Source organism: Rosa rugosa, chromosome 2 (genome assembly GCF_958449725.1).
Source record: "Rosa rugosa chromosome 2, drRosRugo1.1, whole genome shotgun sequence".
Classification (NCBI taxonomy): Eukaryota; Viridiplantae; Streptophyta; class Magnoliopsida; order Rosales; family Rosaceae; genus Rosa; species Rosa rugosa.
This window is the reverse complement of record NC_084821.1, coordinates 19,239,199-19,255,830: the sequence shown is the minus strand read 5'-3', so window position 1 is coordinate 19,255,830 and position 16,632 is coordinate 19,239,199. Positions and strand designations below refer to the sequence as shown.

The window sequence follows — 16,632 nt, the reverse complement described above, 5'->3', positions numbered from 1 at the left end:
ACGTCCGTATATCAAGCATATACGAGATCCAAAAATATTTGTAAGAGGTAAGGTTCGAACTCCTGACCTCGAACACGAAGGTTTTGCTCCCAACCACTGAAGCAAGAGCTGCCTTCATTAATATATGCTCACGTGTTATATTTATTATGTCATAAGCGACATAAATAAAATAACAGGGAAGGCAAGGTTCGAAACCTCAACCTGCCGCACGAAACCTTTTTCCCCCAACCACTGGAGCACAAGCTGTGCTTAATATAATGTGTACAAATGTTATACTTATTATGTCATAAGCGAACATAATAAAAATAAACGAGAGGCAAGGTTCGAACCTCTGACCTCTTGTACAAGAGCCTTGCTCTTCAACCACTAGAGCACCAGCTGCTCTCGTTACTATCCATGCAACTTCTTTTATTTATTCTATCATAAGCGATAGAATAACAACAAACTGTCGGTACACTCCACGTGCCACGACACGTCTCTTCCGTGATTTACGGAAAGCAAATCACTTTCGGCTAAAGCTGTCTGCCACAGCGTCTCGAGGTTCGGCCTCTCCCCTTACACGCTCTCCACGCGCCAACAACTTTTCCGGGTTTTCGGATGACTTTAATCCAACGCGTAGATTGAATCTCAGAGATCGTCCATCCAACGGTGGAGATCTGCTCACCTCGTTCTATAAATAGGTGCATCCTGGAGAAAAACTGTTCACACCAAAGAAAAGAAATTTTCCCCAGCCATTCTCTCTCAAACTCTGCAGTCTTCCTCTCGAAACTCAAATCCTTTCTTCATCAATTTCAATCCTTCTCTTCTGATCTTCTCTCCCATTTGAAGATTCGATTTCATCTTTCCTCTGAGAATCTCAGATCTCCAATCACCAGTTCAACAACTCCAATCCTTCTAACAAAATCTCCCTCAAACATTAAACCATGTATTCCTCGATATTCACATCCTCTCACCTCATGACCCAAGAGCCACGAACTCTGCAACTAATGGAGCTCCAAACCCCGCAACAAATGGAACCACAACAACAGCAACCAACAGAGGAGGGAGGAAACACCCAAGCAGCTGGAAGTAGTGCCAACATGGATTTCTGGCGAAGCCGTACCAGATGGATTCCTACTCCAGAACAAATAAGAATCCTCAAGGATCTTTACTACGTCAAGGGATTTAAGTGCCCATCTACAGAGCACATTCACGAGATCTGCCTCCAGCTGAACCAGTATGGACATGTTGAGGGTAAGAACATTTACTTTTGGTTCCAGAACGTCAGGGCTCGAGAGAAGCAGATGAATAGGTGTAATCAGGCTGCTCCAGTGCCCATGGGAACTAGTTCTCTTGGTACTGGTGGATCCATCGATCTCAATTTTGGGTCCACTGGTTCTACTGGTGCTGGTGGATCCATCGACATCAATTTTGGGCCAGCTGGTGGATCCATCGACATCAATTTTGGGTCCACTAGTTCTACTGATGATGGTAGATCCATTGATCTCAACTTTGGTTCCACCTATTCTACTGGTAATGAAGGATTTCTTGATTTAAATTTTGTTTCATAATCTTCCTCACACTTCAACACTAATACCAGTACAACTCTTTTGGCACAACAGGAGGACAAACATCCCTACAACAACGAGGAGGAGATCACCAGGAGGTTCAAACTCTTCCTCTGTTCCCCGTGCACGGCGAGGACGTCTTTGGTAACCTGAAGACTACTTCCGAGGAAGGTAGCGCATTTGGTTACTATTCTGGTGGCTCAGGCGGTTACCACAGTGGCTCAAACGTTTCTCTTGAGCTCAGCCTCAACCCATCCGGAGCTGCTGACTAGGCTTAGTATAGAATAGTCCTCGTTTCCCTTTTTGTAATATAAAATCAATAAGATTGTGTGCATGTTTTCTTTTCTTTTTGTTTAACCAACAACAACACCAAGGATCGAACCTTGGTCACTCAATACTCTTTTCAAAACCATCGAGAACTCTTCTGCACACATCTTTCATAATGATGCAATAAAAACAATCACTCAAAACCTAGCAATCAATTAAGTCACACAGAGGTCAAGCTAGTATCCTCTGAGTCAAACCAAACACAATAATTTCGTCGCTAGAATTAGGGATTAATAAAGCTAAACACTTCCTGAGTTAGTTAGGAAAAACCCACATCTTTAGAGTTACACTTACAACTCTAAAAAAAATCTCGATCATTCCATCTATCAATTGCTTCAACAAGCAATATGTACCATCTTAGCATCCACTAATCGATACTGGTACAACACTCAGTATCTCACCCACGAATCACCTCACTGCTCATTTGGTGGTAAGTCAACATCTAGTGGTCAAAATTCTGTGATTATAGCACTTCACACTAACCACGTCATAATCCATAATCTGTCCTCACAACAGTATCTGGCCTCATAAATTAGTTATACAACCCTAGCACTCCTAGAGTTGAAAACAACGTTATTACCTAAGCTCATACATCAACACAATGTCTCTTCACAGTCAATCCTATCACGAGGTCATATCAATCTTTCCATAAGTCAACCATACACAAAATCCATCATAGTAACAACGAATTATGCATTACTACTCAACAATAGTCAGTGAAGCAGCACTCCACAATAATTTCCAATACCATCCGCAGACCTCAAACCACACCCCGACATTTAGCTAATATATAGTAGCTATCCTAAACACCAAACAACTGAGCATGAATGAATGCTCCATTATAACACAATTCCATCACTAAGCAACCAATAACTGCTAAGTATTCTTCAACTCAAAACATCTGCATATCCAACTAATGGAAAGTATCACAACTACTAGTCAAATACTCGTAACGACTTTAGATACAAGCATTGGTCAAACACCATGACCCCAACAACCAACGACTACAATGCACATAAGGATACTGTTTTTCGTGGAAACCATCCTCAATAACTCCACCAGAGTTTAATCCAAAGGTTCCCATTCCTCAAAGGTTATAACTCAAAGAAGCTACACAAACTCCACCACTTCACTTACAAAGTCAACCTATGCCATGATCACTTAACATACTACCCTTATTAAAGGTAACATAAGTATCTCCCAAATTACATCACTACACTCGTACACCAATATAGTCTTGAGAATTCTGTCTCATAATCTCTCACACTCCTATCATCTTGAGTTGGTGAGATCAATTCTCTTTTCAACTATTCCTAGGGTCTCAATCTCTTTCACCATTTCAACCCAAGAATAACATCCATCACATCAACTACAGGTAGACTAGGCAACTCAACCTCTAATGCCTCCACCTCATCCTCAACTGTCTCCATAGAAAGATCCTGTCCCTACATCAGACTCGACCTCTACCTCACCGACTCATCAGAGTTAAATCCAGAGGTTCCTATTCCTCGAAGATCACAACTCGCGGAAACTAAACTTATTCTAATACGAACTTAGTAGACAACTCTACCGTCCTACGGACTTACACGTTGTCTAGACCCCATACTAAGACATACCCAATGATTATACCAGTACCGAAGAGTATATGATGGGGATCCGCTGCAGACGGGCCATCACTCGGGAGGTACTGATTATCACCAAATATGTACCTTACGCTCTGATACCAAACTGTCACGCCCCGAATTTTGAATAACCAATTCAAATCCGAAACATGAATAAACAATTAATACAAATAACGTTCTGAATTTTTTTCTCAGAAACAAACACACCACACTTCACAACTCTCAAATTTACAATAACCCAATTCCTCAAGTTATTTATTACAGCACACTCCCACCAATCAAATTGTAAGGCTCAAATGAGCTTAACTTGCCTCACTATTACAATTGCTGTAAAACTATAATCATTGCTCTAACCGCACGATCACCGTCCTGGTTCTCCTGTCCTGTAGGATTACCCGCTACACAATTTGAATAGTGTACCGGGAGTTGCAACAACACAAAACCCGGTAAGCTTTTTACAGCCAGTATGAGTAAACAAGAAAGAACTGTTGATTTATTAAATTACAATTCAAGTAAAATTCAACAGTATTACGTCTGCAAAGAGACATCAAACCACTCATGGAAAACCACAAGGAATACATTTTCACAATCCTCAAATCACAATACACCACACTGGTCCTGCAAACACCCAACCCACATAACACCACTCTGGTCCATCCCAATAACACGTTAGAGCTCTAACCACATCGCTACCAGTCACCTTGGCCTAGGTGCAAGTAATGCGACATACTTCGGTTAATAATAAACCGTCGCGCTTTGGACATCCCCGTCCTCAGCACCATATACTTCGGTTAATAATAAACCGTCGCGCTTTGGACATCCCCGTCCTCAGCACACAACTTCGGTTAATAATAAACCGTCGCACCTTGGACATCCCCGTCCTCAGCACACAAACACTCCGGTTATCCTTAACCGTCGAACTTCAGACACCTCATCCTCAGAACCCTACATTCTCTAACTCTATACATCCTCCAATGTAAATCATGAATATTAACAAGAACTCATCAATCATGTTCATCACATATAATTATGGTAAGTCACATGTCAATTCATAATAATTTAATCATCCCAATTCCACACTCTTCAATGTCACACCATTCACATATAATCACGTAAGTATATATATACGTAATTATCCGCTCAGGGATAATCACTAATACCAACTATAGTTCACATGCAATAAAACCGAGAAATTCATTTGTATAGTAAAAATCATTTTACTTACCCATGGACCGTAGTTGATCAAGTCCATATGATTTTAAAACAAATATTTATTCCATAAATATTTTCACGCAATTACGACAAAATAAGGTAATTAAATTTATTCGGTTCGTAATATGAACCACGTGAGGTTTACTCACCTCTAAATTCCCGCTGCGTCTTCTTAACAGCTCAAAAACAACGATCCGAAATCGTTCACCAATCAATCCATCAACCACCTAGTCAAACACGATCTTAACTTAGAAATCATTCATAGACCACACATATACAGAAATCCAACGGTCGGATTCTAATTTAATGATGATCCAACGGTCAGATCAAATTTATATGATGATCCAACGGTCGGATCCTCACGGATCGCCCTTAGGATCATCCTCCAAAATTATCACGAAGATCCAACGGTCAGATCTTCCTGAATCACCCTTACTAACATCTCCACAAAATTATATGAAAATCCGACGGTCGGATTCTCACGAATCGCCTTCCGAATCACTATTTCTCAAATATACGAAGATCCAACGGTCGGATCTTCGCCCGTGACCTCACAAAGTCACCGGGACAGTCATACGATCAACATATTAAAATTTGAAGTAAAACCGATGGTCTGATCTTCGTAGATCGTAAACCGAAGATAAAACGTAAAAACCGTAAATAGTAACGTAAAAACGTAAATCCACTATTTACCAACTTTTTCTAACATAACCTTGTAATATATCAAAACGCTCGTATGGATGCATAGATCATCGCCCAGATAATATAAACTCAAAATATGGTCCGACGCACCGCCACATGCGGAGGACAGACGGCGGTCAACGCCGGCTAACCACTTCAGATGCTAAAGTTGTCAACTACAAACTTCTTCAAAATACAGAATTGAACCACTTTAATACCTGACTTTTTCTGAGACAAGGTCTAGATCGTCCTAGATCAAGCGTTGAAGTTGGATTAATCTCGGTCGCACGATCAGATCCTAGATTGAATCAGAGGCGTCCAAAAAGTCAAACCTTGATCTAGCGGTCTACACTCAAAATCGTGATGAAAGACTTACATAGGGATGATCAGGGGGAGGAGGAGATCACGAAACTGGGGACGATCGGCCCATGCAACGCCGGAAAAGTGGTTTTCCGGCCGGGTCAGAATCATGCGTCTGGGTGGCTTCGATCCATCTTTTGGAGCAGCGGCGGAGCAAGGCGAGGCTGGGGAGCTGCTCAGCGTGCGGCGGCGACCTCGAAAAGCTCCGGGTCCGAGGCCGGAGGAAGTCGGAGGGCCGTCGTTTGGCCGGGTCGGGTCGGTCGGGACCCGAGGGTTCTGAAGAGAGACAGAGAGAAAACGCGGGGACTGTTCCGCAAATTCAACATGTTTTCGTCCTTAATGAAAAAGTCAACATTTTTTTTGATATTTATAGAAAATTCCCAATTTTCAAATATTCATAACTTATTCATACGAACTCCGAATATTGCGTTCCACATATGCACGAGATCGTATCGACAAGCTCTACAACTTCCATGAAGGAAGTTTTCCCAAATTTTGAACGTATAAAAAGACAACTTTCGCGAGCCCCTAAATAACGTTCGTTTTCGAAATAAAATCGTTCGAACTAATTCCACAACTTTTCCAAGCTTCGTACTCGCTCCTATTATCGTGAAATCATTTCTAAAAATCCACGGAATTTAATTTGGATTTTTCGGGGTATTACAGTCATAGAAAGTTTTGCATGACAGTTAGAAAACGTCATAGAAAGTTTTCCATGACTGTTAGAAAACGTCATAGAAAGTATTTCAATGACAGTTAGAAAACGTCATAGAAAGTTTTGCATGACAGTTTGAAAACATCATAAAACATATTTCCATGACGGTTTGAAAATGTCATAGAAAGTATTTCCATGACGTTTTTTAGTTGTCATTGAAAAATGTTTTAATGACGTTTTGTGAATGTCATGCTCATATGTTCAATGACATTTACAAAGTGTCATAAGATAAATAAAATTTTGAAAAAAAAAATTATTCAATTTATTTAATATTTAATTAAAAACAAATATTATATAAATCCAACATTGAATATATCACACATTGTTATCGAATTCAAAGTACAAAATACTTATATATATAGCTGCTTATACTATTTCAATTCAAAGTACAAAAAAAAAAAAACAAAAAACTAGTTGCAGATACAATTTCAATTGTCACAGACAATGTACTTAATCGGCCAAGCAACAGTACTTCCAAGTGCATCTTCCATAGTCACAAATTCCGGCTGACTTCGATAAAATTCAGCATCAGACATGACAACTTCCTCAATAGCAATTCTATAACAGCCAGGTCCAAGTTTGTAGCCATGCACTTTTGATTCAGGGTTAATATCAGAAATGTATCCTCTAGCCACTACTTCACTTGTGCCCTCCCAGTTTAGCAACTTGCACTTATCGTTAATAGAAAGTTGGGTGCTATCTTGTTCTGACTACAAAATCCAAAATGAGATGTACACAATCCAAAGTTAGCAACAGTTTCAAAACATGTTCCAAAATGCAAAAATATTACACAATCCCATAAACATGTTTTGGGGCTGGATACTATGAGGAGAAAGTTCACACAATCTCATAATAGACCAAAGCACATAACACAAAACCTCACAAAGCAAAGTGACCTTAGAACATCTAAAGCAGCACATCATATTTCACCAAAGTAGCAAAACACAAAACCTCACCAAAGAAAAACACAAATTCCAGTAAATATTTAACTGCCCAAATGTAAATGTACCTTAGAATTTCCAGTACCAAGGTTCATACTTCCTTCACCATGTCCATGCCCATTCTAATTTATATATAAACAATCAGAATAGTATATAAAAGTGTAAACCATATTCTAAGTAACAAAGTGGAATGCACCAAATTCTTACTTGTGGAGTACCAACAGAATCAGCATGCATATTTTCACCATCACCACCACCACCACCATTCCCATTTTGGCTCTTTCAAAAAATCATAAACAATTTTAATTCGCATAATTAGTATTCTAAACCACATTATGCATTAGCATATAACTTACCATCTTTAAAATTATATCCTCCAGAATCTTTGTGCGCTCACTCATTGCATCAATTTTATTCTCTAATGTTTGTTTCCATGAGCTACTTTCTAGTTGAGCATCTACCTTTGAAGGTGTAACCCCTGATCCCAAACCTCTAACACGGCCAGGACGCTCCTTACCAAGAACCTGACTTAGTGTATCATATTTTATCGGAATACGCCCTTCACTAGGTGGTTGCGCATCAAGTTTAGCTTGTATTTCAATCTAAACAAATTATGAAATTAATTAAGAAAATATTAATAATACCATATGAATTTGCAACTTTAGAAAAATTTGTTCATGGAGAATACTTACAATTTTGGCAGCCACATGCTCATTTTTTGACTTCTTCTGCTCGTGTCCTTTAATCCATAATTCTGCCCTACTCAATGATTTTCCAGGATTTTCCTTTTTCTGTAATTAATGAAAACAAATAGAAATATATGTTCATAAACTCATGCTCCAATTTATGGTTATTAGTATTTCAAAGATCTATTATCTATATATAGAATAGGGAAAAAGAAATGCCTCTGAAATTGTCTAATTTGACTTACATATTCATCTTCCAACCTTGCATAACCTTTTCGGCTCATTGTGTGTGTTAAAGTCTGATTTGCTCTTATTTTTTTCATTTTCTCACTCTTTTCCTGCAAATCATCACACCATTACTTCATACCCATAAATATTTGGTTCATTTTTATTTGTTCCCTACATGTTTTCAAGAAAAATAACTTACTTGCCATGACTCTGAACTACGGTCTGCCACGAACTCATCCCACTCTTTTTGTGGCACATCAGAGGGCTTCAGAATGCCAAGTAGCCTTGTAGTTTCTGACTTAGTGCATCTAGTATCTACAATTCTTTTGATGTTAGTCGAGAGATCAGATTTCCAAGCTCTCCATAGCCTTCCCATTTGTTGTAAGATAAATGTCTTATGAGTCAGATCCACTACATATTTTTGCTACATTTCAAAATATCAAACTATTATCACTTAATTTAAAATAAAATATATATTAAAGCAGAAAAAAAAAATGAGAAAACACATTACCATCAAAAGACCCCAGACACTGTTCTTAGTTACACCATCCACAGCAGTCCAATTTTGTATGTTGATCGGGACACTCTCTCTGACTAAAACCCCAATAGTTGAGCTAAACCTTTTTGAAAATTCCCCAACAGGTTGTCCTCAAAACTTAAGGCAATTGAATAAACATTAGATGTGGTACTTTGATCATCATTCCTGAGAAAGATGAAGTGAATAAGTTACTTTTTGAAATTGCTTCATCATGAATCTCCTTGTCTAGATTCGTCTTCAGGGAATTTCTGCCCTCACTTGGATTCCACTCCTCACTCGGATTTCCTCCGAAGGGAATACTCTTTACCCAAATTCGCTTTGAGGAGATTTTTCCTCACCTATATTCGTTTTAAGGAGATAAGCTTTGCATTTAGAGAATTACTTCTCACACAACATTACCTTGAAGGTATTTTGCCTCACTTAGATTCTCCTTGAGGGGATTTCTCCTCACACAAATTTCCCTTGAGGAGATCTCTCTTCACATAGATTTACATCTAGAGAATTACTGAGTTCTTTTTTCTATTTTTAATTAGATTTTACATATATTTTTTCACTTTATAGGGGATATATCCTAAATATCTAGTGTCATTCATAACACTTACCAAACGTCATGAAAATATTTTTCATGATGTTTTTAGAACGCCATGGCCTACTCTCATTCATGACACTTACCAAACGTCATAAAAATGTTTTCATGACGTTTTTAGAATGCCATGGCCTACTCTCATTCATGACACTTACCAAACGTCATGAAAATATTTTTCATGACGTTTTTAGAATGCCATGGCCTACTCTCATTCATGACACTTACCAAACGTCATGAAAATATTTTTCATGACGTTTTCACAATGTCATGGCCTACTCTCATTCATGACACTTACCAAACGTCATGAAAAATTTTTTCATGACGTTTTTAGAACGTCATGGCCTATTCTCATTAATGACACTTACCAAACGTCATGAAAGCTTTTTTAATAACGTTTTCAGAACGTCATGGCCTATTCTCATTCATGACACTTACCAAACGTCATGAAAACTTTTTTAATGACGTTTGAAAAACGTCATAAGAGTGATGACAGTTTAAAAACGTCATCAAATAGTAAGACTTTCAATGACATTTCGAAAACGTCATAAACTTGAGACGAAATTTTGATCCATGACGTTTCCATTAGAAAACGTCATAGAAAGGGTATTTAATGACGTTTTTGAGTAAATGTCATCTAAATATTGTCATTAAATGTCATATTTGTAGTAGTGCCAGTTGTGTCAAGTAAGGGAACTATTTAGACCTTAATTAGTCTTTGTACTTCTGAGATCAGTTGTTGGACCAAATCAAGCTATTAAGTAGTAAATATTAATTAGTCATCTTCATATAGTTAAATTTTTGAACCACCAAAAATATCCTCACATAGTACTAAGCTATTAGGGGCGGATCAATGACTCTAAATTATAGTGAAGATTATAATATAGTTCTTGTCTATTAGATTAGAGAGTTATTAATGGTTGAGATTAGCTAGGCATACTTTGTTTTTCGTTTTTTAATTTTGGAATATGAAAACCTAGCTTGAGGGGTGGGATAGGGATGTGCGTTTATATAAAATTTTGTGAAAAATAATATTGTAGTCCACTAATTTTAGATTTGCTCTCTAAGTGTAGAAAACACACACCCACATATATATATATATATATATATATATATATATATATATATATATATATATATATATATATATGAGAAAATATATATGAGTATTAATTAAGCAAACAATTCTTAGGTTAAATTTTCAAAATGTCTGAAATTATCCTTTTTTATTAAACTGCAGTGTTTGGATGAGGGAGATAAAGGAGATTTGGAGGGAGATAGAAATCCTGAGATCAATGTCCCTTGTTTGGCAAAATGACGTGAAGGGACCTGATTTTGGCGGGATTTTAACGAAGGATCTGAACAAGCCCCCTCCATAGGCGTAACTTTCAAATTCTCCGCGACGGTGCGAAACTCGCGATTTGCTTATGGCTTTCGTCTTCCTCCCTAGCTAATCTCTATGTTCCATGTCGTCTATGGGCTTTCGTGTTCTGTTTCTATTATAGGGTTGATTCACTCCCAATTCTGGTTTTGTCTTCTTCATCTCAACTTCTTCATTGCCTTCATCGAAGAAAACAACACTGATCATCTTGGGTTGAAGGATTTCACGAACCCACTGTTCCTCTCTCTCGGATTTGATGGCAAGCAAATTGGGTTGCAAAATTGAAGGAAAATCTTCGAATCAAGGTAAATGACAGAAAGAGCTACAATTCTGCATTGTTCTCTGTTTGGGCTTTATTACATTCATTGTTATTGTTCTTGTTCTTAACCTTGTGTACTGTAACTGTTTCAACTATGCATAAGCTATTTGCCATATCAAATTGTTAATTGCTTAATTAGATTAAGCCAGATTGAGGCTGGTCCTTGTTAAGTTTTGACTGCATTGAGCAGAATCTTTATTTGCATTTTATGCTAGATTATAGATTAGCTATGGTAGTTAATTAGTTGAATATGATGCTTCAGTGGTAATATATTGATTTGTTGTTTGAAGTTTTGAAACAGGAAAGTTGTAGAGAAAGAGTGAATCCCAATATTTCTTGAGGCTGAAATGAGTTGCCTCTGATCTAGGGAACTCAGGTTTCAGTGACTTTCTGGTTTTTCTGCATTTGCTTCTGTTTGGTTCATTTCATGTGTTGGCTTCTCATCTTTTCTCTTTCCTCTGAATTACTGGGTTGGTTGGTGAAAAGGTTGAGAGATAACACAAAGAAGATTTTGGTTCTTATCGTATTCTGTTTCTGTGGGTGATAGAGAAGAGTCCAGAGTTGTAGAGATTGAGAGTGATATGGAGCGTTCTATTTATAGCATTTAGTTTCAGCATATTCTTTAATTTACCACTGAAGCATCAGATTCAACTTACCATTTCCATTTAATCAGTATTCATAGGCATCTTAGTGCTTCTTATACGTGTCTCAGATAATAGGACATTGTTTTCTTATTGAAGAAAGAACTTGTTCTTTTTCATTGACCAGGCATGATACGGTATATATCAATAGGTGTTGATACTAGAAATAGTTGTAAACTTTCATGTGTTTGTAGAGTAAAATGAAAATTAGAATTATTGATCTTAGCTTTCAAATTAGAAATATTGTGTTTGTTAACTGAGCTAACCAACAAGATCTTGAACTGGCTGGGCAATTACATAACTGAGAATTGAACCTTAAGACACCGATCTCACCAGTAGCAGAGAAAGGCAAATGATAAGTGAGGCACTGGATCATGTTAATTGTCGCCCTATATATAGCAGTTTTCTGCCAGAAATTTCAGTCGACTCTGGAGGCCTACAGTTCTCACATCGGAACAGCATAAGCTTTTTCTTTTCAATCGGAAGGTGCTGAGAACTTTTAGGACAGTCATCATAACTGAAGGAAGAAAAAAGATGGAAAGACAGTGACGGAGGGCAATGAGAAGCTTAAGGTAAGCACACCAATTGTGATGTTATAGGTTCAACACTTTTTTTAAATATACTATAGCAAACTTGATTGTAGAGACATGATAGATGTCAGTACCTACAATTTGATGAGGTGGGGTAAGATTTAGAGACACTAGATTGTGATACTCTGCTTAGAAAAACAGAGTGAAACTTAAAAGGAAGCTGGATTAGAAGTTCGTTAGGTAGGAGGGATGATTGTATGTTGAAGATTGATTATGCTAGGAAAAAGCTCAGGTTTCTAGTGGCTCGTGGAATCTGTAAGTTGACTTTCATAGGTTGAAAAGTAGCTAAAAACCAAGGTTGTTCTTAGAGCAATTCTTGGTGGTCTTTCTTTACGTCTCCTTTTCTTTTTTCTTTCTTTCGTTTTTCTTTCCCATTTCCAATGATTGCTCTTCCTTTTTTGGCTTACATTAAGAGTTACTTTCTCAGAGATTCCTTTGTTCTCAAATTAAAGTTACTGACTAAAAATTACATCCTTTCAGGTTGGAAATGTTAATGTGTTTCGCTGCTACTATGACCATGGAGAAGAAAATAGGAACTCAGGATGGATCTTTGTCGTAAGCGTTCTAGAGAAGAAGAGGCGGAGGAGGATGAAGAAAGGATAGGGAAAATGAAAGCCTTTTTGGCTGATGTAACTGGATTTATAGCAGCAATAGTAGCTTGGTACCATTGTAAGTTACTCACAAGAAGAGAGCCCTTGCCTGATTGGGATGAACATAGACGATTGTATTTGAATCGATTAAGTGGATCTGAAGTTGAGTGTATGAAAAACTTAAGAGTCAGCATGTATGGATTTTCAAAACTTTGCCAAGTCTTATATGACAAAGGTGGATTACGAAGAACAAGGCATGTATCTATTGAAGAATCTGTATTTTGCGAAATCAACGAAGATGAGATTAGAACTGTTGAAGCCACTAATGAGTGGACTGTATTTCATGATCAATTCGTGATGGATATGTTTCTTGACTATCAAAGGCATCGACCTCAACAAGCGCAGCAAGAACAAGGAGACCTTGCAAATGTTCCATAATTTCGAAGTTTTGTTCTGACGTTTAGGATGTTATCACTATAATGTTATTTAAATGTTGGCATTTTAAGTCTATGAATTCAAGCAATACCAAAATCGAATTGTGACTGTGAAATTTCAGTTGTTGCATTTTTCAAATTTCTAGTTCTTCATGATTTTTTCATTTTAATGGAAGTTTTGGAATTAATTGGTGAAGCACAAATTTTTCTTGTTTTACATCTATTTGGTTAAAAAAAAAATTGCAATTAATTAGAAATAGCAAAATATAAAAAAAGATTAATCTTGTCAAAAAATAAATATGTTTACAAAATCCCATAATTAAATCCCTTCACTCAAAAAAGTCATTTAAATAATCCACCACTTTTATCCCCTCATTTTAAGATCCCATTACCTCGATCATAATCCCTTCACCTTATAATCCCATCACCTTGAAATCACTTGGAACCTCCAAATTCCCTACCCAAACACTACCTAAAAGTCTGTAATTTAATGTATAAAGGTTATAATAGTAACTTGATAAATATATATAAAAGAATGAAAAAGACATGAAAAAAAAAAAAAAAAAAAAAAACAAAGATCACAACGTGAAGTAGTCTTTGGCAACTGGCCAACTGCATTATAACTCCAATAGCAGTTTGAAAAAATATACTTATCTGAAAAAAAAAGAAAAAGAAGCCAATAAATATATGATAAACAACAGCAAATTGACACAGCCTGTGTTAAGAGGCTAGTGTGTGTGTATCAAATATAAGAAATTTCTATCCTACCTTTATGTGAAGTACACTAATAAGAAAGAATAATAAATTAACCTTTCAAATTCCCGTCTATAAGAAAATAATTTCAGCTTATATTGTCTTTCGTACAGTAAGACCTCGATAAATGAATATTCAATAAATTAATAACCTCAATTAAATAATAAATTTCTTCAGTCCCGACTCGGAACTAGTGTATATTACTAAGAACTTCGCTAGATGCATAAGTTAATATTTTTTCTAGAAATCCTTAAAGACCCAGTGAATATATAAAGTAATAATTGATGAAATAAATGAAAGAAATATCGTAATTTTTTTTTTTTGAATCAGGGAAAATGTATATTCGTCACAAGCCGGAATAAGCCGTTACATACCCTTCTGTTATCATTTAAGGCCATAGACAGACAAGAACTTAGTGGTAGTATCCACAAGTGGTACGTATATATAGTCTTACTCATTATACATTCAAATACGTAGAGGTAGCGGAGACCCTCCTTTAATTAGTAGGCGTTAGAGATACATAGAGTGCACATCGGTGCTTAGCTTCCTAAATACAAGGAGTTTATTGTAATTAGACAAACTAAAAACATAGGGATGGGCCTAGGGCAAACACCCCAGCCCACAGGACAGCCCCAGGGAAAGAGGCTCAAACTCAAGCCCAGTAAAGATTGGCTTGGCCCAAGCCCAAACTTCATCTTCCTCACTGACTGGCCGCGTGTACAGCTCCGGTGCAGTTCCAGTGGTCTCCCCCGCTGCGCCCCAATGCAGTCCCGACAACACACGCCGCCACGCCCTAAGTCATAAAGCCCCACGCCGAGCCGCACCATTACCGAAACCGCTGCACCACGTCGTGCTCTCCGATCCAGGATCCTTCACTGCCGCCCAGTCACCTCCGACTAACCGGACCTGGAAGTCCCTCGATGAGGCGCCCCATTCATGTACACACAACCACCGCATGGAAGACCCTTCGTTTGGACTCACTGCCAAACCCATCCAGCCCAAACCCCGAGCCAAACACTATCCAAGAAGTTCTCAGGCACATCCAGATTCCTCGTCCGGAAACAGCCCCTTACTGGCAAGGGGAGCCCACGCCGACCATGAGTGCCGCTAGACGAGAAGAAATTTGCAACCCTAGACACCGATCAGTCCGAGTTTTGTGGAGAAACAGATAGAAAGAGAAGAATGTGTTTAATTTTTATCGTAAAAAAATATTAATAATTGATGTCATACATAAAAGAAATAGTTTATAAAAATTTAAAATACATAATTATTAAAGAAATTTTAACAATTTGTATTTTTTCAATTTAACTAATTCTCAAAATATCATTTTATGGTCCTTTGCTTTTTCCTTGTGTCTTAACCGAATTGAACTTCATCCTTAGATTATTGCAATGCATGCATTAGATTTGATATATTATTTTTCATTTTGTAGCAAGTAGTTATTCAAAGTTATTGTTGTGAAATTTTAATTAAAATTCACAAGCGCACGAATCGTTGTTAGTATAATGTGCAAGTACGAGGTCGTTCCAACTGAGGATTGATAATCAATTTAAATCCTAACCTAATTAATCCAAACACAAAAACACATAAACAATCAAACCAAAGAAGATATGGTTTTAAGGTTTTCGACTAAACAAATAATGTGAAAATTAAAGAAAGAAAGAAAGAAACAAATAATGATAAAACCTAGGGTTTCTGAATCAACCACTAACAATCCTATTTATGTTTCAATGTAATTAACAGATTCTTTTGTTTCTCTATATGATAATTCCCGTATCTAAGTCCTACTCAGGTACTCTAGACCATAGTTTTTTCCTTAAGTGTATGATGCTCTCCCTCTCGGGTAAAGATCTTATATCCTAACTATGCAGTTTATCCTTCTCAGGTATAAATTTAACATGCAAGACTCATGACGCTTTAGAAAACAAGGGAATCAAGCAAATCATTAGCCTTTCTCAAGTAATAATGTAATTTACCACACGTAATCACAAGAAGCTAATCAAATTATATTGCATCTCTGCTTCAAATTTGTCTTTCAATTACTATATGAAAAGCCCTAAAGTGATCAATCAAAGAACTTAAACATAAAGCATCAATTCAAATAGTGATTAAGCATTCATCATAAAGAAACTATAAATCCATCAATAAAACATCAAAGTACATAAACAATCATGATAAGGCATCATCATAGCCCTATAAAAAGTTTAACAAAAGATAACTAGATAAAACATAGGAAAAACATAAAAAGAATGGAAAGGGAAAAGAAAGGGAAGATGGATGAGTCGTCTCCGCTCCTTAGACATCTTCAATGTGCTCTGAGACTCCCCTCCCTCTTGTAAATTCGTGCTCCCTTATATAGGGAAGATTTATGCTCATCTTTGGCTTCATGTTTCCTTGTAAGACTTGAGAATAGATTCCTTTCTTCATTTGGAATGGGAAAACCTTGAGATATCTTTTGTAGAAGTAGGAATAAGTTCATCATTT

The 16,632-nt window shown here is 37.1% G+C and overlaps 2 protein-coding genes and 1 long non-coding RNA gene across 3 annotated transcripts; 2 read left to right on the top strand and 1 right to left on the bottom strand.

Moving 5' to 3' along the window:
* The first annotated feature begins 561 nt into the window (after nucleotides 1-561).
* On the top strand, nucleotides 562-1,920 carry LOC133728588 (protein WUSCHEL-like). Its single transcript, XM_062156005.1, has 2 exons — nucleotides 562-1,512; nucleotides 1,602-1,920. The coding sequence occupies exons 1-2, from the start codon at nucleotides 924-926 to the stop codon at nucleotides 1,817-1,819; spliced, it is 807 nt and encodes a 268-aa protein (XP_062011989.1). The 5' UTR covers nucleotides 562-923; the 3' UTR covers nucleotides 1,820-1,920.
* Nucleotides 1,921-6,510: 4,590 nt separating this feature from the next.
* LOC133734269 (uncharacterized) lies at nucleotides 6,511-8,964 on the bottom strand. The gene is made up of 8 exons (XM_062161895.1): nucleotides 8,831-8,964; nucleotides 8,519-8,743; nucleotides 8,337-8,429; nucleotides 8,098-8,196; nucleotides 7,762-8,007; nucleotides 7,613-7,684; nucleotides 7,474-7,527; nucleotides 6,511-7,174 (listed from the first exon to the last, which is right to left on the bottom strand). The coding sequence occupies exons 1-8, from the start codon at nucleotides 8,831-8,833 to the stop codon at nucleotides 6,893-6,895; spliced, it is 1,074 nt and encodes a 357-aa protein (XP_062017879.1). The 5' UTR covers nucleotides 8,834-8,964; the 3' UTR covers nucleotides 6,511-6,892.
* Nucleotides 8,965-10,648: 1,684 nt separating this feature from the next.
* Nucleotides 10,649-13,534, top strand: LOC133732632 (uncharacterized). Its single transcript, XR_009857231.1, has 2 exons — nucleotides 10,649-12,353; nucleotides 12,852-13,534. It is a non-coding gene; the product is annotated as an uncharacterized LOC133732632 (long non-coding RNA).
* Nucleotides 13,535-16,632: the final 3,098 nt, after the last annotated feature.

Excerpts from the sequence above, each read along its gene's own strand:
- LOC133734269 (XM_062161895.1), bottom strand. Across the intron at positions 8,008-8,097 it reads AGCATGTGGCTGCCAAAATT|ATTGAAATACAAGCTAAACT; the intron begins GTAAGTATTCTC and ends TAATTTGTTTAG. Across the intron at positions 7,528-7,612 it reads ATTCTGTTGGTACTCCACAA|AATGGGCATGGACATGGTGA; the intron begins GTAAGAATTTGG and ends TATATAAATTAG.
- LOC133728588 (XM_062156005.1), top strand. The coding sequence starts at position 924 with ATGTATTCCTCGATATTCACATCCTCTCACCTCATGACCCAAGAGCCA. Across the intron at positions 1,513-1,601 it reads TGGTTCCACCTATTCTACTG|GAGGACAAACATCCCTACAA; the intron begins GTAATGAAGGAT and ends TTGGCACAACAG.